The sequence below is a fragment of the Glycine soja genome, chromosome 19 (assembly GCF_004193775.1).
Source record: "Glycine soja cultivar W05 chromosome 19, ASM419377v2, whole genome shotgun sequence".
Classification (NCBI taxonomy): domain Eukaryota; kingdom Viridiplantae; phylum Streptophyta; class Magnoliopsida; order Fabales; family Fabaceae; genus Glycine; species Glycine soja.
Window position 1 is genome coordinate 38,986,359 of NC_041020.1, and position 24,780 is coordinate 39,011,138.

At 38.0% G+C, this 24,780-nt stretch overlaps 1 protein-coding gene across 2 annotated transcripts in view; it reads left to right on the plus strand.

Annotated features, from left to right (window-relative positions):
• Positions 1 to 660: 660 nt before the first annotated feature.
• The window catches only part of LOC114400728 (ferredoxin-dependent glutamate synthase, chloroplastic-like), a 37,879-nt gene continuing 13,759 nt past the window's right edge, over positions 661 to 24,780 (plus strand). Inside the window, exons 1-9 of one of the 2 annotated variants that reach the window (XM_028363341.1) lie at positions 661 to 1,053; positions 4,278 to 4,605; positions 13,033 to 13,475; positions 13,559 to 13,690; positions 14,858 to 14,956; positions 16,349 to 16,419; positions 20,348 to 20,444; positions 21,097 to 21,189; positions 23,121 to 23,266. In XM_028363341.1, coding sequence (XP_028219142.1) covers positions 790 to 1,053; positions 4,278 to 4,605; positions 13,033 to 13,475; positions 13,559 to 13,690; positions 14,858 to 14,956; positions 16,349 to 16,419; positions 20,348 to 20,444; positions 21,097 to 21,189; positions 23,121 to 23,266 — 1,673 coding nt within the window. In that variant the 5' untranslated portion in view covers positions 661 to 789. The remainder of the gene's footprint in view (positions 1,054 to 4,277; positions 4,606 to 13,032; positions 13,476 to 13,558; positions 13,691 to 14,857; positions 14,957 to 16,348; positions 16,420 to 20,347; positions 20,445 to 21,096; positions 21,190 to 23,120; positions 23,267 to 24,780) is intronic. The other variant, XM_028363342.1, reaches the window with a different exon arrangement.

Consider the following 24,780-nt stretch of genomic DNA (forward strand, 5'->3'; position numbering starts at 1 on the left):
AGGGTTTGCATAATTTATATATATTAGTATCAAGGGGAGGATCACAATATCCAATCTCGCCCCCGTCCTAGATTTTCTCAAGCAGGAAAAATTTGAACTCGATCCCGACCCCAATCATAGTCAACCCGATTGTTTCCAATCAAACTCAGGACGAGTGCAAATTAATCCCTATGGATGAGAGTTTATTTGTCATGCCTACTAAAACTTGATTTGAATCTACACCTTTATGACTTAAAGGTGATTTGCCTATGTTTAAATAGGAAAAAAAAATTAAAAAAAATTGGTGTGAATCCCACATATATTTTTTTTCTACTTTAATTTAAATATTTATTCTAAGTTCTCTTCCATTTATTACCAAACTAGGCATTAACCTCTAATCTAATGAACATGAAGGCATCCTAACTCGGAAGGAGGAATAAACCTCCCCATTAGGAATTTGAATTTGTTGGGATGAAAAGCAAAAGGCATAAATTCATTATTGGGAGCTGCGTGGCGTACGTGTGATGATGATCAGGTTCCTACAACAAGGCGGGAATCTTGGAATCTAAGATGGGGTCCCACGCGCACCGTACGGGACGCATCGAGTAAGCGTGGACCTGAACACAGATTGCAGAAACCCAAGAGTAGTGCAGGGTGTCCACAAATGAAGACGAGTGAGTGAAGTGAGAGTTGGTGGTGTGTGTGTGACTCAGACACTTCCTGACCTCTCCCTCTTCTCCCTTTTATCTTCATTCTCACTCACCCACTCCATTCTATTTCTATTCTCCACACACTCTCATCTCTCTCTCGATGATGGCGCTGCACTCAGTGTCTTCCGTTTCGCACGTGCTGCGCCTCGCCGAGCCATTCCCTTCCCTCCACAACGCTCACGTGCTCCTCGACCTCGCACCTCTCCGCCGCAAACCCAAGCGCCGCACTCGCAGACTCACGGCGTTTCCCTTGTCGTCGCCGCTCCGTCATTCCGCCGTCAAATCCGTTCTCCACCTCGACCGCTCCACCGACAACCGCCTCCATAATTCCTCTGCTTCGTCTTCTTCCGATTCCAAACCGCAGGTCTGGTTTTGGTTTTGGTTTCGGTTTCGTCGTAACATTTTTCTTCTTCATTTTTTAAGTGTTTTTCTGTTGCGTATTGATGATCGGACGATAGAACGGTACAAGTGATCGCTCTCTGCCGATTTCGTTAGTGTTAATCGCGTCAACGCAACACCGTAGAAAATCTCGCGAGATAGTGAATTTGCTAAAATGAAAATGAGAAAATCACGAATTGTTGTGAAGAACTTGATACGAGTTCATTTCGCCGACATGATTATTCACGATCATTCTGATATAAATGTTACTCTGTAATTTACACTATAAATAATGGAGTTTATAAAGGAAAATGCTATGGCTATTTAGGTGGCAGGGAAATGATTTTGTACAGAGAATTTCCAAGTCTTAATCACTCTGCACTTAGGAATGTTTTACGTAGAGATAGCTTCAGAGAACTTAGGTTGGAAAGGACATTCCAAAAGTGATTATGTCTTTCTTTGGAAAGAGAATGGTTTAACCAGTAAACTTAAGGCAAGGGACCAAGTCCTTGATTGAATGACCTTAAATGGATCCATGTAAAGAAACATCAGTCACCATGGTGAAAGCAAGGGATAGAGGCTCCCCCTACCGAATTAAGACTCAGACTCTCTGTTCACAGTCATGAAAAATCTAGCAGTTAGTTCAAAGAACTAGAAAACCAATTTATCCATATAATGCCAATTCCATAATCTTATATAAAAACAATCTCCCCAACTTTCCCAATCATAACCTAGAGAGGGCCCTGGTGATCAGTTTGTATGAGCTAGTTACATGACTAATTGGTTTTTTTTTTTTTCTTTTGCTCAGCCAAAAATATAATATATGCATTAGTGAGTACCGGAGGTACTAAACAGTACAGGTTTTGATAATACAATTCGGAGCTGGTTCACAAACAGGCACTGTGATTACAAAGCCTGAAAGAGACCACAAAAAGATAATAGTACAGGAATGTAGCATAGATTCCTATGTTCGAGTCCGAAGAAAACCAATTTTGAGATTTGAAGACCATTGATTGTAATGAGAGGTGAAATCCTTGTCTAAGTATCTGATCCATGTCCATATTAGAAACACTGCGTCATCCATTACTTTATGAGCATTGAAAGTGTCATTGGAGAAAATGATGCTATTTCTGTGCTTCCAAATAGTCCAAGTCAGTGCTAACCACCATCATTTTCATCTGTTCGCCTGCATTCCTTCATAAACTCCATGAATGTGCTGAAGAAAATGCTGTCTTGGGTGGTGTGGGAAAACCCCCACCAAATTCACCCAAGACAGCAATTCCCACCATATAGGGAGAATCTTGCTACAATGAAAGAATAAATGACTTGCGCTCTCATCCGTTGACCTGCATAAAGGACACAAATATTCCTGCAACTCAACCCGTTTCCTTCTCAAATTGTCTCTGGTTGGCAGTCTGTCTTTGAGTAACCTCCATGCGAACGTAGCCACTTTTGATGGGACCTTAAGCTTCCATAATTCCTTGAACTGTCCATCCTATTCCCCTTCTGATATACCTTCTCTAATCACTCTGTAGGCATTCCTAGCCGAATAACTGCCACTTGACTCTGTCGCCCATACCCACTGATCATCAATGTCGGACCTGATTTTGTACCCTTCAACTTCTTGTATGAATGCGACCGTCATCTCTATCTCACTATCAAACAATGGTCTACTCCACTGAAATTGCCACTCCCACCCTGCTTCATTGAAAGCTTCTAATTGCTGGATGAAATGATGTTGGTGAGCCGATATGGTGTACAACCTTGGGTATTTCTCTGATAATTGACTGTCTCCACCTGTCCACTTATCCTCCCAAAATTTAAACTTATTCCCCACACCCGACCTTCCATAATGTTGATCTGTTCAACTGCTGTCCCTGATGAGGATGTTGGGATACCATCTTCAAATCCCTCCACCATATGGATTCGATACTGGCCCTCAGAGCTCCATCTAGACTCCTCGACCCACCATACTTTGATTCAAGTACCCTTGTCCATGTCTCCTCCTGATTCTGAAACAAATCCCATTTCCACTTTTCCAGCAATGATATATTAAACGAGGTGATGTCCTTGACTCCTAGTCCTCCTTCTTCCTTTGGCAGACATACCATATCCCATCGGATCCAAGCAATCTTGTTTTGCTCAGACGACCCACCCCATAAAAAATTCCTCTGCAACCTGACTAGCTTGTTGACATGACTAATTGGTTGATTACCCTCATCCTTAACTTCGTTAGATATATCCTTTAATAGCAACGGATTCATGCATGTGGTTGAATATCCTGTCATTGGGTTAAAACTATCCAACACCCTATGAAGTTGCTTTTTTAAGAAATTCCAATAATGTGGGAAGAAGGCACCAGTGCAGCTGCCAGGTCCTGGAGCTTACCGATTATGATTTTTTTATATAAAAATTATCATACCTTATTAAGGAATAAATTCTACAATATCTGGTTATCAATTGCACTTTTTTTGTATTCAATTTTTTTAGAAATGTATTGGAGAACATAATCATATCATATGTAGAATGATAACAAACTACCGAGTGTTCTTTTCTAAGCCTCCCCCTTTGTTTGTTCTTTCAATTTTGTTTAAATGATGCTTTAGCAAATGTTCAACAGAACAAGTATCATAGTGCGAGTATCATTTCATCACTTCATGAATATATACAATTCCATAATGACTTTGGAGGTCATAATCCAATCCATATGTAGACTGGTAGCAATTGGTTGTACTGTTGAATGTACCCTTGTTTGTTTGTTTGTGTTTTCAATGTGTTTTTCAGTATTAGACCCTTGGTATCTGGAAGCCACATTGCACCACAACTAATCTGAATCGAGTTGGTTTGGTTGACCCATTTAAGGGAATAAAGCTCTCCCAATCCCACTTGAACCAACAGATGTTGGTCCACTCTAAATGATGCTTTAGCAAATGAACAGCTGAACATGTATCATCTGGTTTAAGTATGAATTTTATTTAACTACTCTATGAAACTTCATAAATCCTAAATAAACTTGAATAAAGAATGAATTTTGCATATTTTTCTTGTGTATTTCAGTTTGATTTGCAATTAATTTAAAGGGTTTCTGTGGCCCGATGCACAAGATTCTCACCATTGTGGGGCCTGAGTTATTTTAGAGCATTGTTTCTCAAATGCTTTGCTAATCAGCTGTTCAATATTGTGGCATGTAATCTACATGTAACATTCCAGTCACTTGTTGCCCAGGTTGCAAACTTGGAGGACATAATATCAGAAAGAGGAGCCTGTGGGGTTGGATTCATTGCCAATTTGGAGAATAAGGAATCACATGAGATTGTCAAGGATGCTTTAAATGCTTTAAGTTGTATGGAACATCGTGGTGGCTGTGGAGCAGATAATGACTCTGGTGATGGTTCAGGGCTGATGACCGGAGTTCCGTGGGAACTATTTGACAATTGGGCCAACACGCAAGGGATTGCTTCCTTTGATAAGTTGCACACTGGTGTTGGAATGGTTTTCTTACCCAAAGATGCACAACTTCTCAATGAGGCGAAGAAAGGTAATAGTGTTCTTGTTTTGAATGTTGAGGATTAGTTGAGCTCCAATAATGTCTGTCTTTTGTGGTTTCCCTTAGATAAGCATGTTTAATTGTTTGTGATAAATTTGGTTGATGGAGCCTGAAGAGTTTTAGTATAATTCATTAGATTCAGAGATAGAGTTTTCCTATTTATACTTACACTTAGTTTAGTTAGAAACCTAACTAATTGACTACAACAATAACTTAACTAACTTGATACAACAGACTTTTGCCAGCTCAGCGTACCTGAACCTGGCACTGAACTAACTACTGATACAGTATACTCTAACAATTCCTGTTGCATATTACATGCTGCATGATGCTCTCCCCCTTTTATGTAAGGGATTTTTTCTTATTTCTCATTTCCTGTATGCTATTCTCTAATTTGCTTAGTTATTCACATGCCATCCAAGTCTATGAACCACAAGCTTTGTAGAACTTGTAGTTGAAGCATATGTTTCAATTAAGACATTGAAGAAAACAAATGATAAGATTACGTACATTATAAAATCTTTGTTGTTGTTGCTATCATAGCTTGTGTAGTACAGTATATGCTATTTGATGTCTCTTCACTTCGTGTAACTTTGTATTTCAATATCATTTCTGTAATGAAGAGGAACTGAATTTCTCTAGGATCTTTTTTTTTTCCATTGTTAAAGATGTAGTTGTCTTAAACCTTGTGTTTATTATGTGTGATACTGTGCAGTAACCTTTGGCTATGGCATTTTAGCATGGATCCCCCCAAAATATAAATCATAAAATCAGTTATAATCATAATTCATATCAAAACCATTTCAAATGATGAAACTCTCAACATGATACTTATTAAATGCAACCTTTCTTAGATAAATTCTATTCCAACTTCCAACTATATACAATTGAAAAACCTTAGAAATTAATGCACAAGAACTGCTGGATATCCTTGAGACAAACCTAATATTGACTTAAAAAGCCTAAGTTTTTCCAAAGAATGGAAGCTTCTTAACAATGGAAGTACATATGAGAGCCATTTTTGGAGCTTGATCTGGCCATTACTCCCTCGTTAGGATATAAAGCAGTTACGGGTCTACAAATTAAAAGTAAATCATTCTATTAGAGGCAATTACTTATTAGAGACCTCCCTTGAGGTTAGCAATAATTACACCTAAACCCTGCTTGTTTTAGAAATTAGTCAAATTACACCTACCTATCTTACACTTTCCTTACTTTGTTACTTTTAAAGGTATCATGTATATGGTTTATACACCAAAAATAAGGGGGGGGGGGGGGGAGTCTAATTTTTTAAAAGTAAAGGGTGTTACTTTTTTTTTTTTTGCTCAGCAAAAATACTTATGTAATTTATAAGAAGAGTACCAGAGGTACTATAGATACATATATGGATTGGGTACACAGCTAGTTCCAAATGTGGTCCTAACAATTTATATTAGGGACCAGCTACACCCAATACCAGCATTATATATATGCTGCACCTATTAAAAGAGATCCCAGCATCTACCCTCCTTTCCTAATTACCCAAAAGCATCTTTCAAATTAGAAGACCAGTGATTAAAATGTAATTCAAAATCTTTCTCCATAACTGTAAGCCATGACCAGAATAGGAGAAGTGCATCATCCATCACTTTGCTTGCACTGAATGTTTGGTTTTCAAACACCAGCTTATTTCTATGTTGCCATATGGTCCGTGTAAGGGCTATCCACCAACACCTCCATCTTGTAGCTTTAGTCCCAGCAGCGTTCCCACTGTTGTGTTGCAGGAAATGTTCCCTCTGGTCTTTTGGGAAAGCACCCACTGTTTTCACCCATGACAGTGACTCCCACCAAAAGGGGAGGGTCTTGCTGCAGTTGAAGAATAGGTGTGCTGCATCCTCCTCCGAGTTGTTGCACAATGGGCACAACGAATCACTTATCTCCACTTGTCTCCTTCTCAAATTCACCTTCGTTGGTAATCGATCGTTGATGAGTCTCCATGTAAACACCGGTGCCTTAGGCGGTATCTTAAGTTTCCACAATTGCACAAAAATTTCATCCTCATTGTCCCCCCTTATTGCCTCCTGCAGTAGCTCGTACGCAGTTTTTGTTGAATAGTTTCCACTCGGATCTGCCTTCCAAGTCCATGAGTCTGCTTCATGCTGTTGTATTGTTGACAATCCGATTTCCTCTAGAAATTCTGCAGCCGTTGTAGCTTCACTATCAAATAAATTTCTCCTTCAATTGAAGCTCCATTCCCAACCTTCATCTTTGTGACTCCCATGAGGCTGATAGTTTGCTGTTGTTGATTGGAAATTTGGTACAGAGTAGGAAATTTTTTCATTAGTGGTCTGTCCCCAACAGTCCATTTGTCCTCCCAAAATCTGATTTTGTCTCCACATCCCACCCTCCATTCTATTTGCTTTTTAAGTACTGTTAACTCCTCCTATTGGTTGAGGTGCCTTAGGTCCTTCCACCAATGAGAGTGAAATCTGTTTTTTCTTTCATCATCTAGATTTCTCCACTCGCCATACTTTGAATTCAGTATTCTGGTCCACATCTGTCCATTTTGTTGAAACAAATCCCATCTCCACTTTCCAAGCAATGCTGTGTTGAACTTCCTCAAGTCTTTTATACCTAATCCTCCTTTCTCCTTAGGGAGGCATACAGTTTCCCACTTGACCCATGCGATCCTCCTTTCCTCCGAGCCTCCACCCCATAGGAATTTGCGCTGAATATTGACTAGCTTCTGTACTACTTTGCTAGGTGCCCTGAAAAATGAAAAGAAGTAAATTGGAAGCGCTGTTAAGATTGCATTAATCAGAGTGACTCTCCCTCCCAAGGAAATGTGTCTTTGTTTCCATCTAGCTAGTTTTGTCTCACACTTCCTAATGATAGGATCCTAGATCTCCCTACATCTTGGATTTGCCTCAATCGGGATACCAAGATAGGAAAAAGGCATAGACAGCATGCTGCAGTTTAGGAACTCGGCAGCCTCCTTACACCAATGGTCTGGTTTCCAAATTGCCCCAAATCGACTTTCTGCAAAATTGATTTTGAGTCCAGAAACTAACTCAAAGCATCTGAGGATTGTTTTTATAACCTTCATATTTTCCATTGTAGCCTCTTCGAAGAAAATAGTATCATCGGCATATTGTAAAATACTAACTGGCTCCTTATTTTTCCCCACTAGGAAGCTATTAAACCGCTTTCTGTCCACAGCTTCTCTCATCAAACCAGTTAGACCTTCTGCAACAATGTTAAACAACAGTGGTGCGAGGGGATCGCCTTGTCGGAGGCCTCTTTGTGGGGAGAATTCGTTAATAGGGCTTTCATTAACCAAAATAGACACTGATGCTGAATGGAGGCAGCCTCTCTGATCCACTGTAACCATTTGGGGCAGAAGCCTAATCTTGTCATCATATAATTTAGGAACTCCCATGAGACAGAATCGTAGGCTTTTTCATAATCTACCTTATACACCAAGCAAGGTTTTTTGCATCGTTTTGCCTCCTCCACTACTTCATTAGCAATCAACACGCCATGCAACAAATGCCTACCCTTTATGAATGCAGTTTGTCTCTCATCAATTATGTCCGGCAGCACTTTTTTCAATCTGTTTGCCAATAACTTGGCCACAATCTTATAAACACAACCTATTAGTGAAATAGGTCTATATTCGTTGAGAGATTGTGGGTCTTTCACCTTGGGGATTAGGGCAATGAATGAAGCATTGCAGCCCTTTGGAAAGATGCCGTTGACATGGAATTCGTCAAGGAACCAGGTGATATCGGGTTTTAGTAACTCCCAAAAGTGCTTGATGAATTTGAAATTTAAACCGTCAGGTCCTGGGCTTTTCTCACTCCCACAATCCCATACAGCTGACTTTATTTCATCCTCCTGGAAACGTCCCACCAACCATTCATTTTGCTGCTGTCCGATACCTCGAAATCTGGTCCCATTAATTTTTGGTCTGCCATAATCGGGTTCGCTGAATCTGATCTGGAAGAAGTTGCAGACTTCCTCTTTCACTCTGGTTGGTTCCTCAACCCGTGACCCTTCAATCAGCACACCTTTGACTGCATTATTCCTACGGTTATAGTTCATGAGCTTGTGAAAGTATCTTGAATTGCAATCCCCCTCCTTGATCCATTTTGTTCTTGCCTTTTGTCTCAGCAAGGACTCATGTGCTTGTGTAGCTGTCCACAAGTCCTCCTGTAGCTTCTTACGGGCTGCCAATTCTTGGGGTGACATTTGTCTGTCATTGCTGCCTGTTTCCAGGTTATTTAGCTCGTTCTGAATCTGTTGTACCCTGTTAAACGTGTCTCCAAAGTGCTCTTTGTTCCAATGCTTCATCCTTTGCTTGAGTGTCTTGATCTTTTCTTTCAGCGAGTAGCCCCCCCAACCCCTTGGTTGTGTGTTTGTCCAGGTTTCCTTGACTAAATTTTGGAATGTCTTGTCCTTCAACCAGCAATCAAGAACCCTAAAAGGTTTGGGTCCCCAATTGACGGTTTTGGCTCTAAGCAGGATGGGACAATGGTCCGAAAAATCTCTGTCCAAAATGAATTGTGTGCTGTCTGGCCATTTAGATGCCTAGTCATCAGAGACGAAGAACCTATCCAGTTTGCTCTTTGCAGCCCCATTTGGTCTGATCCATGTAAATTTTCTGTTTACGCATGCCACTTCTTCTACTGCTAAGTCTGATAGCCAATCATTAAACTCTATGATGCTATTGAGATCCCCCTCCCTCTGAGTCGTGCACACTCTCTCGGATGGATGCCAAATGCTGTTAATGTCTCTCAAGATACACCAAAATCCACCAGGTTGAAGATTCTTAAGCTGCCTGATAGATTCCCATAGTGCTAGCTTGCCAACAACATCACATGGTGCATATAAGTTCACAATGAATATTTTTTGCATCTCTTGAGTCCACACACCCTCCAGTAGAATGAAGCCCCTACCAGTGACCCTCCTCTCCACTTTAAATACCTTCTCATTCCATATACACAGCAGTCCGCCAGCTGTATTTGTTGCCGGCTGTATTTCCAGCTCAAGTCAGTGTCCCCCCACAAAGCTTGACATATAGCCTTGTCTATCTGTTCTCGCTTGGTCTCCTGAATACACAACATGTCAGTTTGGTGTTTTGTTACCAATCTTTTAATTGCTATCCACTTCACCCCTCTCCCTAGCCCTTTGATGTTATATGATATAATATTCATGATGAGTTGGTTCTCTTTCCCAATACTTCTGCTTCCTTCCTGTCTCTGATCTCCATTGATGTGATTTTGTCAATGATTTCTGATTGCTCTTTCCCGGATGTCATCCCCAGGTCTTTAGCCACTTCCCATTGAGCTATGGCCTCATCGCGTATGTGGGTGTTACATTGAATCCTGCTTTGTGATGTCTTTCTTTTTTCTGGGTGTGTCTTGAGCTCCCTTGGGCCTGAGTCCATTGCGATATTTTGTCCTTCGTTATTGTGGTTTGCTGTTTCCAGTTCCGTTGGAGCCTGTGGCCTCATTTCGTCTGAAGTTGGTTTTTCTTCATGTAGGGTGGCTAAGCTGCGAATTTGGGCCTCCTTCTTTCTACACCCCTACCCCTAGAATACACTTTCTAAGCGCTTCCGTTTTCCACTAGGTGCTGGTGATAGTTAGTGCAAAGGTCTTGTGACTTTTGTCCATGTGTGTTGCTAGTGAGGCCCGTATACTCAGTGCAAGGGCCTTGTGAGTCTTCTACGGGTGCGTTGTTAGCAAGGCCCATTTTGTTATTGGGTCCAGCAGGTTCCACATTTGGGTCAAGAGGAAGTTTAAGTTTGAGCGGGTGTTGCTGTTTCCTGTTGAGGCATTTGATGCCTACCTCCTTTTGGCCCTGGGCTATGTCCTTTGTCTGTTCCTCCACTTTACTCTCCATGCTCCCCTTTGACTTTCTGACAACAAGTTTCTTCTCGGTTTCGAGCTTGTTAGTTTTTTGATTGTTACTCATTTCCATTTTGTTGTAACCTACAGATACTTCCGACCTAGGCTCAGCTGCGCTCTCTAATTGGTTGCGCCGTACTCTGTCTGGCATGCACAACTCAGTAATTGAGTAGTGTGCCCTGCTGCCCTGGTCTTTAACCGTTGGATCTTCGCTCCCTTGACCGTCATTGGGTACCTTCTCGATCCAGCGGACTGAGTGACCGCCAGTGTGTTCGTCGGCGATTATCCCCGGCGAGAGGACGCTCAATCTTGAGAATGGTGTATCGGGGTCGCTGTCATCAGACAAAATTTCTTCAGATGACCCGATTGTGCTCCGGCGATGGCGCACGTACATTCCTTCTTTGTTCGCATTCTCTTCCACCAAGTACACTGTGTGGGTCTCGTCTCCAATATGTACTGCTACTGAGTGATGAATTACCAGTTTCCATGGGGTTCTGATAAGAACCCTAGCCCTATCGAGTCTCCGCATTTCTTCTACATCATCATCGACATCCACCAAATCGCCCATTGCTGCCACAATCTTTCGAATGTACCCGATTTCCCATGCAGCTAATGGTATGCCCCAACAATGAATCCATACCAGCCTATTTTCCGGTCTCATCTCCGGCTTCCATTTCTCTAGGGAGTAAAATAGAGATGAGCCCTTGTCGATTTCTTCCTTGATCATCACTTCTGCTTTCATGTCCGACAGGCCCAGTAGGATGACCATGTCATCTCCTAAGTACTTGGGCATCACATCTGACCCTAAGGTCCAAAAGATTTCATCTTCAACTCTTTCAAACATCTCTTGTTTCTTCAGCCTTCCCACCTATGCATCTGTGTACCAGTTTTTCTCCCCCACCGGAATGTCAAGTTGGACCGATGAGTGTGATCCCCCGTAACTAACTTGAGTAGTGGAAAAGTTCCTTCTCTGTCCTACCTTCTCTGTGCTTGTGGCCAGTATCTCTGCATATGTCCTTTTGGGTGCAATGTTGTGTGGTGCTATACTTTGAGCTGCTGCTATTCTGTCGTTCTCTTTTTGGCCTTGCCCCTGCCTGCCGTGGTTGACTATGGAACTACTGTGTGTCCTGTTTACTCTCCTGTATTTTGGTATGTTCACGTACATCTTCAGGCCTCCGATGATGATATTATCAAGCTGCTTTTCTAGTCTTTTCTCGTCAGACACTCCTTTGAATCTCACGAACCCATACCTCCGTCCTCTCTTGTTTCTCTGCTTAGACACGAAAACCACCCTTACATCCCCCCATTTTTTGAACAGGGTCCAGAGCTCCTTCTCCGTTGCTTCGTCAGGGAACCTAGTAAAGTAGTATGAGGTGATGTCTGTTCTGTTCCTCCAGTTTGATTGTTGGTAGTTGACATGCTGTCCAAACCCATTTCCCTTGTAGTCTTGTCTGGGATCCACTCTATCAGTTGGTGGTTCTACTCTCAGTTTCCCTCCCCTTCTATTTCTCACGGTGATCCACTCTCTCTCTCTCTGTGACATTCAATTAATTCATCTTTTTTATTTCAAACTGATGTTAGCCTTTCCATGTAAAGGTTGTTACTGTGTTAAAACATAAGAATAATATATAAAATAAGGGATGCAAATATATCTCTAAATTAAGTAGGGTCTAAATGTAATTACTGCTATTCTCAAGGGAGGTTCTTAATTATCCCTTGGTATTAAGGCTATTGTTTCCAATGATTTGCAATAAAATAAAAATATACCTGAAGTGTTTGTGATAGGCCCATATGCATGTGTATAGTGGGAAATGGAAAGGAGGGCAAGAGAAGGATAACGAGTCTCGATATAAAGGCCTGGAAGTGTACGAAAGGAGGAACAAAAAGGTTTTACAAGAAGAATTGGTTGGGGGAGGGGCACATGATACTCCCTTTTTGCCCCGTTATTTATTGCCCAAGTCCATGGCTTCCTTTTTATAGAATAAACATGAAATATGAGCCTAATATAAGTTCTGATAATTAAAAAGTTGAGTTTAAAGGGGTAATGTTTTTAAAAAGTGATGTGGGCAAATGCTCGATTCCATATATATTAAAATTAAAGGCTATGTACAAATCATGTAATGAACTATTTCAGGAAATAAGGATCTATTTGAAGATTTCAGAAAATTTAGGAAACTCTCATTTGGATTCAAATGTTCACGGAAGCTATTTCAAAATGGGATAAAGTTTAGGGATGTCTATATTTTCCCTATTTGTTCTTTTTCTCTATTGGTAATTCTGTTAGGACTTCGTTTTCCTTCTTTCTTGTTGTTAGTTCTTTGAAGAAAAATAAATTTGTATATGGCCATGCAAACACACTTCTGTAACACTATAGTGTAGTATCTTGTCTTTATAAGTATTTTGTGTGCATGATAAATGATCAACTGTGATTTATTGGCTTAGCTTACATTCTCTTAAATGGGCCAAAGTGAATTTTGCACTCTAATACAGCAGTTTGTATTCTGACATGTATTTTAATTTTTTTGTTTAGTTATTGTAAATATTTTTCGGCAAGAAGGTCTTGAGGTTCTTGGTTGGAGGCCTGTCCCTGTAAATACTTCTGTAGTAGGTTTTTATGCGAAGGAGACCATGCCCAATATACAGCAGGTATTTGTTAAGATTGTGAAAGAAGAAAATGTTGATGACATTGAACGAGAACTGTACATCTGTCGGAAATTGATTGAAAAAGCAGTAAGCTCAGAAAGTTGGGGAAATGAGCTTTATTTCTGTTCTTTATCGAATCAAACCATAATTTACAAGGGGATGCTTCGCTCAGAAGTGCTTGGGTTATTTTATTCTGACCTCCAAAATGATCTTTATAAGTCCCCTTTTGCCATTTATCATCGAAGGTATAGCACAAATACTAGTCCCAGATGGCCTCTAGCACAACCGATGAGGCTTCTTGGTCATAATGGAGAGATCAACACCATACAGGTTGAGTTTTCTTTTGGCATTTGAATTATTTCTATACAATTTGACTTTTGATGGATTTATAAAATTGCCACAAATTTGTGCAGGGCAACTTGAATTGGATGCAATCACGAGAACCATCATTGAAGTCACCTGTATGGCGAGGTCGTGAAAATGAAATTCGTCCATTTGGAAATCCCAAGGGATCAGACTCAGCAAATCTTGACAGTGCTGCAGAAGTATGTCAATAACTTAGTATAAAATTATTAATTTCTTAAGCTTGAAGATCTTGATGATGATGATGATTCATTTGGAATTTATTGTTGAAATTTAAAAATATTTTATCCTTCTATTCTTATGGTTCCTATACCTGTCATGTTAACTTTTCTTTCAGATTCTGTTTCATAATCCATTTGTTTAAAATTTCAATATATCTAAGTTATTTGCTAGGCAATGCCCCTATTAAGGAACATACTTTTGTTTGAACCAAGGTGCTTAATAGGGTTGATACAAATGATGTTTTATAGATTCATAGGCCTCATGTAACTAGTTTGAATTTCTCCTGCTGTCTGTGTTGTGTTTACTGGTGCTCAGAGACAAAGTCATCCCTTATTTTTTGGAGCTGCTTTGAAGCTCTGGAAATGCCCTTCTGGCATTTTTGTAAAGCAATTGGAATTTGGAAGTGTTTTCCTTCAATCCTTGTCTAATTATTTTAGATGCTTTGGCTGGAAAAAGTGGAGTAAACTTTAAGGATCCTTGTGTGTGTGTAAAAGTAGTTGTTACTTGTTCCGGTGTTTATGGATTAAGTGAAAGTTTTTGTTACAAGTTTCTTCCTTCTAATCTTGTAGATTTGTTTTGTTGACTTTCATGTGAGTGGTTAGACATAAGGTTTTTTTTTTTTGTGGAGGGGTGGGGGTGGGGGTGGGGGTGGTGTCTTTTGAGGATTTGCACAGGAATAAGTGAGCAAGCTCCTTAAAGTTACTCTTCTATTGTTCCCATGTTTTGTTTTTCTTTCTTTGTTTCCTCTATAAGTGAATTTCTTATGCTTTTTTATTTGTATTATTCTTATTTTCTTTAATGTATTTCTTCTTTAATCAAAGTAAACTATTGTTAAACAGAAAAAGTGAAAGCAAGAAACTGATGGTCCAAATATCAATGGTTGCTCTGAGTTGATTTTCTTGTCTTTTTTTTTTCTTTTACTGAATCCTCTTTTTTTTAACTGTTGTGTTTCTTACTTTAAGATATACAAGTTCCTCATTTGTATTGTTTTTGATAACCTTTGTTTTGAGTTTTTCTTTGTTTTCATTATTACTACTACTACTACTATTATTATTTGTGTATCAAATTCTCTAGACTTTTTTTAATGGTCACTTTTATATCTTGATATTTGGTCTACTATGGTTCAGTTATTGATAAGAAGTGGTCGAAGTCCTGAGGAAGCTATGATGATTCTTGTTCCAGAGGCTTATAAAAACCATCCAACTCTGTCAATCAAATATCCTGAGGTATTTTTTTTTCTTTTTATATAACAGACATATTCAATGCCATGGTTATAAATCCCCACTTGTTATTGCATGTTCTGTCTACTTTATTTGTCCAAATATGAGAAGCATGTGTTATCTGCCTTATCATTTACTGTAACTCATACTTTCTATTATTGCTTTTTGTTTCTCAAATAATACACATTCACAGAGAGATGCATGGTTGAGGAACAACTTTGGTTGCATGTAATAAGTGCTTGTTTTCCTTTGAATTTAAAAAGAATGATTTTGTCTGGCATTTTATATATTTTGATAAAATATGTTTTAGGTTCCTCAATTTTTGGTCAAAATTAGTCTTGGTTCCTATATTTTAAAATGATGATTTTGGTTCTCATATTTTTGATAATCAGCGAATTTCGTCCCTATTTATAGTTCTTAGGATACTAGGGTGAGGGACAAAATTCACCAACTGTAAATAACACGAAGACCAAAATCAATGTTTTTAAAGTACAGGGACTAAGACTAATTTTGACAGAAAATCGAGGTACCTAAAACACATTTAACTGTATAGATTCTGTTTGTAGATTGCTTGTTTAAATGGATTTTGAGGCTTGATGTCCTTTTGTTTTGTTTGTTGAAAAGGTCATAAAATAAAATAGAGATGTAGCTTCTTAGTATAATCTAAATAAGGTTGAAACTCACTTAATATCTGGCAAGGTTTTGATTTTATGGTTCCCTCCTTGTGTTGTGTTGTTTCTTGTCCCTTTTCAGTTCTCTGTAATGATTCCATTTAGTTTTGATAAGTTCGGACAGAAAGAAAGGGAAAAATAGTTATTGACAGTTAGAACAGTAATGTGGTTTGTTATAGGGGATCATTTAGATAAATAGGAGGGATTCGGGAGGAAAGGATCATTAAAACAATAAGAGTAATTGTATGAAAGAGGTAATCCTTTGTAAAAAGGAAACCTTTGGAGGAGAGTTGCATCTCCTGTTTTCAGTTGTCCAATAAAATTGTTCATTTTCTTTATTCCTATCAATTTCTCATTTCTGCAGTCATAACCTACAACCTTCTTGATTTTCTTCTATTAAAACACTTAATATCTTGATTATTTAAATGTTTGCCAACATTTGAAAGTCAAGGATAAAGTATCGGAAGTAGAATAGTGTAAAATAGAATTTGACCTACCCATTATGAGGTTTATTCATAACTGAACGGCAATAGCCTATCTAGAGTGGTTGTTAGGCCCTTGCCCCTTTAAGATGAATTTTTTCAGTGCTCTTTTGTCATGCTTGCTCTGCAAAATTGCAGAGTCTGTTCTGTTTGTTGAATCTTATCTTTTATTTCCGATTATATTTTGAATCATTTTTCTTCAATTTCTGCATGGAAGTGTCCTTAATATTGCTTTTACTTGTTAGGTGGTTGACTTCTATGACTACTACAAGGGTCAGATGGAAGCTTGGGATGGACCAGCTTTGCTTTTGTTCAGGTATAAATGCTTAAAAAAGAATTCAGAGGAACATGGTTGCCTTGTTGGTCTATCACTATTCTTCTTAGATTTTTAGAATGTGAGTTTGGACTTAACTCAACCCCCAAAGCTAGCTCAAGGGGTGAGGGTTGCCCCTCACTTATATACTCTTACTTGGCTTTATCTTTAGCCGATGTGGGACTTGGGTTTTTCCCAATAATTCTAAATTTCTAATTCATATGAAGTGACTTTAAGAATTTAACAAGTAGCACTAGTCAGCGGGGCTGTTCAACTCGAACTGAATTGAATTGTTCAATTTGAACTGAACTTTAGCTAGCTGCTTTGAACTGCATTTGTTGTTCCCCTAACTAAACTGTCAAACAGTTCAGACGAACTGAACCAAACTGTTTTAGAGGCGGTTCGAACTGAACTGAACCGATTTGTACTAAACTGCTCTCCGAACTACTCTGAACTGTTCCAAACTGTTCTGAACTGCTTTGAACTATTCCGAATTGCTTTGAATTGTTCCGAACTGCTTTTAAGGATCATTTGTTTTGAAAATGTCTAGGAGAAGAAAATCTTTTTTTTTTATTAATTTGTATTTTAGATACCCATACCCCGACATTAAAAATATTTAATACATTTAGAATACAGAAATATAATCAATGCTTTTTTTTTTAAAAAAAAGTTACCACTTTTCCTAAGAATTGATATTAACGTTTTCTCTCCTAAAAAAGTAATATTAAGATTTAGTTTTTTTTTGTCAGATATTAACATGTAGTTGATCGAACTTATTGTGTAGTTTGGTGAATGCAAAAATACAAGTTTTGGTGCAGAGTTAAGCAATAAAAAAAGATGGATAGAAAAGGGGGTGAATTCAACCATTGATGGCTGTACTACTTTACTAATTGATAAAATAAAGACATAAAAGGAATAATGAAGGGGAATGAACTGAGCTTCATAGAATTCCTAATCTAAGAGAATAGAGAGAGAGTAAGAGATGAAAGTGAGGAGTAAAATGTTATGCATTAACCCAAGTCACTGAGGGTTAAAAAAGAGTTATAGACAGTTCTGTTAGAGAGACTAACAGCTGCCATCTAACTAACTAACAGCTGTCAGCCGCTGTTAGATAACTAACTTTACTAATAGCTAGGTGAGTCTGCAGTTGAATAACTGCAGCTCCTTACAATACTCTAATACCCCCCCCTCAAATTCAATGGTGTTGAGTCTTTGAGGGAGGCTCAATGGCATTGAGTTTGGACCTTAAGAAAAGAAATCCAGTTGGAGACAAAGACTTTGTTAAAGCATTTACCCATTGATCAGTTGCAGGAATGTGATAAATTTGCAGCTTCTTAGCTAAAACCTTCTCCCTAACAAAGAAAATATCAATCTCCGTGTGTTTTGTCCTAGAGTGAAGAACTGGATTGTGAGTGATGGCAACAGCACTTTGATTATCACAGAATACTGCTGTAGTAAAAGGAACAGAAAGTTCAGTCAGCAGAGTTTGAATTCACATCACTTCAGCTGTACCTTGAGCTAGGATTCTATACTCAGCTTCAGTACTTGACCTTGCAACAATTTGTTGTTTCTTAGACCACCAAGATATGAGATTAGGACCAAAATAAATAGCAGCCCCTGATGTAGACCTTCTATCATCAAAAGTATAATCTGGGAGTTTATTGAACAGAACAGTGTAGGGAACATTAAAGTTCAGGGAGGTGGTACGTAACCTATTGATAAAATAAACTGCTGCTGTGAAAGCAAAATCCCAGAATTTGAGACGTAGGGAGGCTTGTTTGAGAAGAGCAAGGCCCAATTCTACAACATGTCTGTGTTTCCTCTCCACTACACCATTTTGGTGATGTGTGTGAGGACAAATCAATCTATGAATTATTCCATGGCTTGCTAAAAAATTAGTTAGTGGTCTGAACTCCCCTCCCCAGTCTGTTTGCTCACTTTTTATTTTGGAATTAAACTGAAGTTCAGCCATTAACTTCAACTGTTGGAAAACGGTGAAAGTTTCGGATTTATTTTTAAGCAAGTAATCCATGTGAACCTGGAATAGGCATCAACAAAGGTTATATAATAGTGAAAACCATTTTTAGAAGGAATATGTGCAAGACCCCATAGATCACTGTATATCAATTCTAAGGGTTGATTATAAACAGTTTCAGATTAAGTGGCTGGTAATCTATGTGATTTACCAGCACAACAAGCTGCACAAAACTCAGATATTTTCATTTGAAACTGGTATCTTACAATGATTAAGAACAAGTCTCAAAACATTAGAACTAGGATGGCCCAATCTAAGGTGCCAAAGAGTTTTATAACTTGTGCTAGTACATGCACTTGCAGAAGAAGTAGTTTTTACATCAGACTTGAAATTATTTATATCAGAACTGGAATTATTTACTGAATTTGAAACAAAACAAGAAGCTGAACTAGCAGCAGCTGAGCCTTGGAGTCGAAGATTTGTAAAGATATATAAACCATCAGATCCAAGTGAGCCTTGAAGTAAGATCTCGTTGGCTCCCTGTGATTTCACAAGACAATGATTAGGATGAAACTCAAAAAATACACCATTATCTAGTGCAAATTTACCAACACTGATTGGATTTTTAGTTATAGTGGGCACATGTAAATGTTGATTTAAGGACAAAGACACTTTAGGATTAATAGGAGAGACAAAAGTAGAAGAACCAGTGGAGTTAATGGGCAAACCTTGTCCATTACCAATGTAGATTTGGTATGGACCTTCAAAAGGACTGAGTTGCTGAATTTTCTATGATTCTCCTGTCACATGAAAAGAGGCACCTGAATCTGGTATCCAGGTTGAAGAAGATCCAAACTGAAAGTTGGAGTTTGCAATCATTGCACTTGGAGGCTGTTGACTCTGGTTATTTGGCATTGACTTGTTCTGATTTGTTCCTTGATTCCATGAATTTGATGATTTGAAACCACTGTTTTGTCCATAGTTACTTGACCAGAGTTATTAGAATTTCCTTGAGAGTACTTATTTTGACCAAAGGAATTATTCTGTACATTTCCTTGACTTGAAGGATCATATAGTGTAGAGAGGGATTTGGTTGATAATTCTGATCAAAGCGATAGTGACAAACAGACGCTGTATGTCCATATTTGTAACACACTTGGCATTGAAAGTTTGTGAAGCGTCCTCCCCCACAACCACAACTGCCGCAGCCACCACCATGGCGGTCGTCTCTTTTAAAACTTCCACTGTGACCAAAATTTCTGCGAAAAGTATCCGAATCATACTGTTGTGAAGATTTGTTCGATATTTGCATAAGCATCGGAACCAAACGATGAAGATGAGTTAGGGTTCTCGTAAGTAAGATTGATTGAAGGCGAATCAAAGATGTGTTTTCGAAACTTTAGCAATCAAGCCTTGTGAGCTAAAAGTAACACTTCAACTTCTTCAATAGTAAGAGGTTGGAATTTGCTTTCGATAACCGAGATTACTGAATGATAATCTTGCGGAAGACCTTCAAGTATAGCATCGATTTGTTGTTGAAGAGAAATTGGACTTCCGATAGAGGCAAGTGAGTAGTGGAAGGGAGAGGGTGAGGTGTTCAAGAAAAAAAATTCCCTAGTGATTATTGATTTACTGTCATTAGTAGTTAGTAACTCTTCTGTAATGAACTAATTGTTCTTGATACATGTTGTTTGGCAATGTGATTCATGATTAATTTTAATGCTTATTGGCTCTAGTAGAATTTAATAGGAGCATTCAATCAATGTGAATATACTGTATGAAGTTAGAAAAGGAATTTATTTAAATATCTTTTTGTTATGCAATTTCTTTACATTATGCTAATATTTACCATTTTTTCTGTTTTCTTTAAGACAAAATCACCCTGCCAATTTAAAATTAATTATGGGCTGCTATCATTTTTCTGTGATTGCTGGTAATCCAATTCATGTGTCACAGTGATGGGAAAACTGTTGGTGCATGCCTTGATCGAAATGGACTTCGACCTGCTAGGTATTGGCGAACATCAGACAATATGGTCTATGTTGCCTCTGAGGTGAAGTCCCAAACTTTTATCCCTTGGTTATGTATAATTTATGGTTAATTAGTATAATTTTGTATGATTTCACTGTTCAGATGGCAGTTCTACTCTATTGTCTAATTCTAGAACTTTTAGTAGAAGATGATGTTTTGGCTGATTTGAACTTGGAAAAGCTAAGATTTGGTCAACGTCATTTTACTAAATCTTCTATTATCTCAGCTTGTGCCATTTTTTTTTTTGCTACATGAAAATTAAACTGTTAAGTCCCATTTGCTAGTAGCTTACTAGCTTTCTAATTAGCATCATATTAAATGTTTAGATTAAACAGAGACTGATAGTCACATATGTATGTACATTGTACACTCAAGAACAGTATTTCAGATATTAGTATCTGACCTTTCTTCTATTCTTTTCTTTGTTGTGCACATCCTGTGAATATGTTCTGCTTTGCCTTTGCCTCCGCCTGTGTTTTTTTTAAAATGATTTTTACTTATAAATAATGATAAATATCTAACATTTTTGGTCTGTTTAAAACATTTATTTGAAATTTGGCATCTCTTGTACTTATGTGTAGTAATGAGAATTACAGTTCTGAAGCCACAAATTCAGTTTCATGACTTTCAATTATTGTATTTAGGATATTTTACCGTGTGTCATTCACTTTTAGGTTGGTGTTGTGCCAGTGGATGAGTCAAAGGTTGTCTTGAAAGGCCGTTTAGGTCCAGGCATGATGATAACGGTTGATTTACTTGGCGGTCAGGTTTGCTGTGCAGTATTTTCTTATTATATTAATTTTGAACACAGCACATTATCTTCTAATGGCTGCTAGTTCCTGCATTATTAATATTGAATTGAATTTAAATATTTGCCCAACTTAGACTTTTTTTTAAATTTTCCACAATATTGCTTGTCCCCCCAATGTGACAAAGTCATTAATTGAATGACATTGTTTGTCCAGAATCTTGTTCTATAAAACACATTGCTACCCATTCCTTTTTGCTTTTTCTATTGATACTAGCCTTTTGGAAATGAAGCTAAGTTTCCTTCTCTTTATTCTGTTGAATTTAGAGGGGGAGACTTCTGCATATCATCCATATATATATAGTCTCTTACTAGACTTAGTGGAGATTATTACCTAGGCTACTATTACATAAGTGCAAATTCGTAGAAACTAATACTCGTGAACACTAAATACATTTTTTCATGTGATACATGAACATACTGTTTTCTAAGTGCATTAACTATTATTATTTCCAACATATCTGTACAAAATCTTTGGGGAGAAGAGGGAAAGTCAAGAGTGTAGCTGTCAATAGTGTGCTAGCCTTGGGCTTCTACAGGATACAAATAATGGAGCAGTTTTTGATAGCGATCATTGCAGCTAAAATTGCAGCATTTTGCGTGCTATAGCAGTGCAACTGTGATGAGTTTCAGAAACCTTGTTCGACACTTTATTAACACAACGTGCACTTTTCTCTCACCTGTTTTGTCACAAATCATCAATACCCAATGCTTACAGTGTTGTTTCTGGCCAAGCCCAGTGTTTTTTTGGCAAAGCCCAGGGCATACTCACAAATCTAGCTCCTCTAAAGTAAGGAGGTGCACTTCAAAGGATACATTACACTCACAATCAATGATTAGAAAATCAACAGTTGAAAATTGTGATAAAATCAAATACATATATATAACAAACTCTAAAGTTAGTTACAATCTCAATTGTTGATTTACTAATTAATGGTTATTACCTTTAAAGTGTACTCCCCTCACTTTAGAGGAGCCAAATCCCCTATCCACTACTCTTTTTTGCATAAACTCTGTTCTGTTGATTGTTTGCATATATATCTTGAGAAAGTTTGTGTCCTTCTTCTGCCTCTATTCTGTCTCTCATCCTTGGGCTTCGTTCTTCTTTTTTTCGTGTGTTTTGTAAGTCCTCAGTTTGTTCTCCTGCTGACATCATCTGTTCAATTTTTGTGTTCTGTTCTGATGTTTTTTTCTTCCAAACTCCATTGGACACCCTTGAAGCAGTTGTAGCATCACCCACTTGGAGGTTTTCTCTTTACTTAATTTTGTGATGTTTGTTCTAAGGTTAAGACTACATCATATGACACTCAATAGTATAAGGGATTTAAGAATTTCCTTTAAAAGCATACGAATGAAAGTTTTCTAGAAATTCTACCCTTAACAGCTTCACTAACATCATTTTGTCATACTGAGATATATCTGTACAAGAGTATACTTACTCGTAATTTTTTATTTTCTCTTAGTTAGCTGTCGGTCTAACTATGGTTAGTAGTTAGTCTGTTAGAATAGGACAGCTGTATGGCAGCTGTCACCAACTAACTAAGGTTAGTTGACAGTTACAGTTAGTAGCTTCTATAAACTGAAGTGTAATCAGTTTCTGTTTGGGTTGAATACATAACAACTTTTCATTACAGATTTAGATTTTCCCTAAATTCTCTCTCTTGGATTCTTTTAATCTGATTGACTGATAAAATTAATTTATATCAATTATGGGAAAATAATAATAATATATGGGGAGGGTCATGGTCTGTGAATTCGAAATTGTGGTTGCCCATCCATGAGTTCTTTGGACATTTTTTTAAATAATTTTTTTTTTTAATTTTCCTGTCAAAAGTAGTATATATGCTGTCTTGTGGGATTATTTTACATTCCAAATGTTTTGTGTGGTAGGTCTATGAGAATACAGAAGTTAAAAAACGAGTAGCCTTATCAAGCCCATATGGGAACTGGATCAAGGAAAATTTGCGGACTTTGAAGCTCGGGAACTTCCTTTCAGCCTCTGTGTTGGACAATGAGGCAGTATTAAGACACCAACAGTGAGAGTTCTATGTAGATTTTACTTTTAGTTTTATCCTTGATGAGGAAATGTTTGTTTTTAAGTGTTTCTACTTATACATCCTATTAAACCCATTGATTTACTCATTGCTATTGCTTAAACATTCTATGTGGTTCTCTATCTATTATTTTTCTTGATCTTTATGGATCATGCATTGTGGTTTTGGATAAATTGTGATTTAAACTTAGAATTTGGGCTTTGGGCCGAACTCAATCCCACAAAATCGGCTTTTAAGGCAAGGACTGTCCAAGCCATGTCTTTAGTTGATGTGGGACTAAACTACCACTCTCTTGGCTGCAATTAGCGCAGCCCCAAAGAGGCCACAGCCAAGGCAGGCTAGGGGTGACCACAATTAAAGAGGTTTTTCAACACAAACAATAATATGAACTCCCTTTGTAGTGATATATTCTTCTCTAGGAAGTAGGAAAAAGGATCTTTGTCTAATATTTTATTTTTCAAGATTGAGAACTTGACTACCAAACAGTCTTGGTGATGGATGTAAGAGTTGAGAATAGATTTGGGAGGAAAAGTCAAGATAGGATTTCAAGGAGCAACTGGTGTCAAATATTGGGTGAAAAACAGTGGAGCCTTTATAAGCAAAGAGTTATGGAAGAATGTCATGAGAGGCAATAGGAAGTGCAAATGATATCTGGGACAAGATGAACAAAGGGATTTAGGAAGGTGGCTAACGAAAATCTCGGTGAATCAAAAGGCTGATAACCTATGGGTAAAGTATCTTGGTGGTGGTATGCAAGTGTGCTAGATAAAGTGAAGGTCAGAAGAAATTGTTATAAAGCATTGTCTGTGTAAGAATGCAAAAAATCGGGGAAAAGTGGCAGCTAAGAAAGATACCAAGAAGGCTGCGAGCAAGAACTTTTGATGGGTTGTATCAATCCTTTGGCACCAAAGGTGTGAGAGGGGTATTTATAGGTTTCTAAATGTAGGGAAAAAAAGTCAGGAGACTTGTATTAAGTGTGCTGCAGTAAAGATAAAGAAGGTAAAGTCTAGGTAACAAAAAAAGATATTAAGGATGGGTAAAGAAATTACTTTCACAAGTTATTTAATGAAGGGTGCCATCTTTTGTTTTTGTATAGGCGGAATGTAAGGAAAGGGAATCAAAATTATATCTTTTATCATAGAATTTGGGAGCCTAAGGTTAAAGAAGCATTGAAAAAGATGACAGATAGCAAATTAGTTTGATAAAAAAATATCCTCATTGAGGTATACGGAAGGATTTGTGTGAGAAAGGTATTAGTTGGCTGACAAAGTTAGTTAACAAGATTATGAGGTCTAAGAAAATGTTGGAGGAGTGGAGAATAGCACTCTTAAGCTCTATTTATAAGAACTAGGGAGATATACAAAATTGCACAAATTATAAGGGGATAGAGTTCCTGAATTATACTGTGAATTTATGAGAAAATGTAATTAAGAAGAGATTAAAACTAGGGGCTCATATTACTAAAATTCAATTTGATTTTAAGCCTAGGAGGGTGG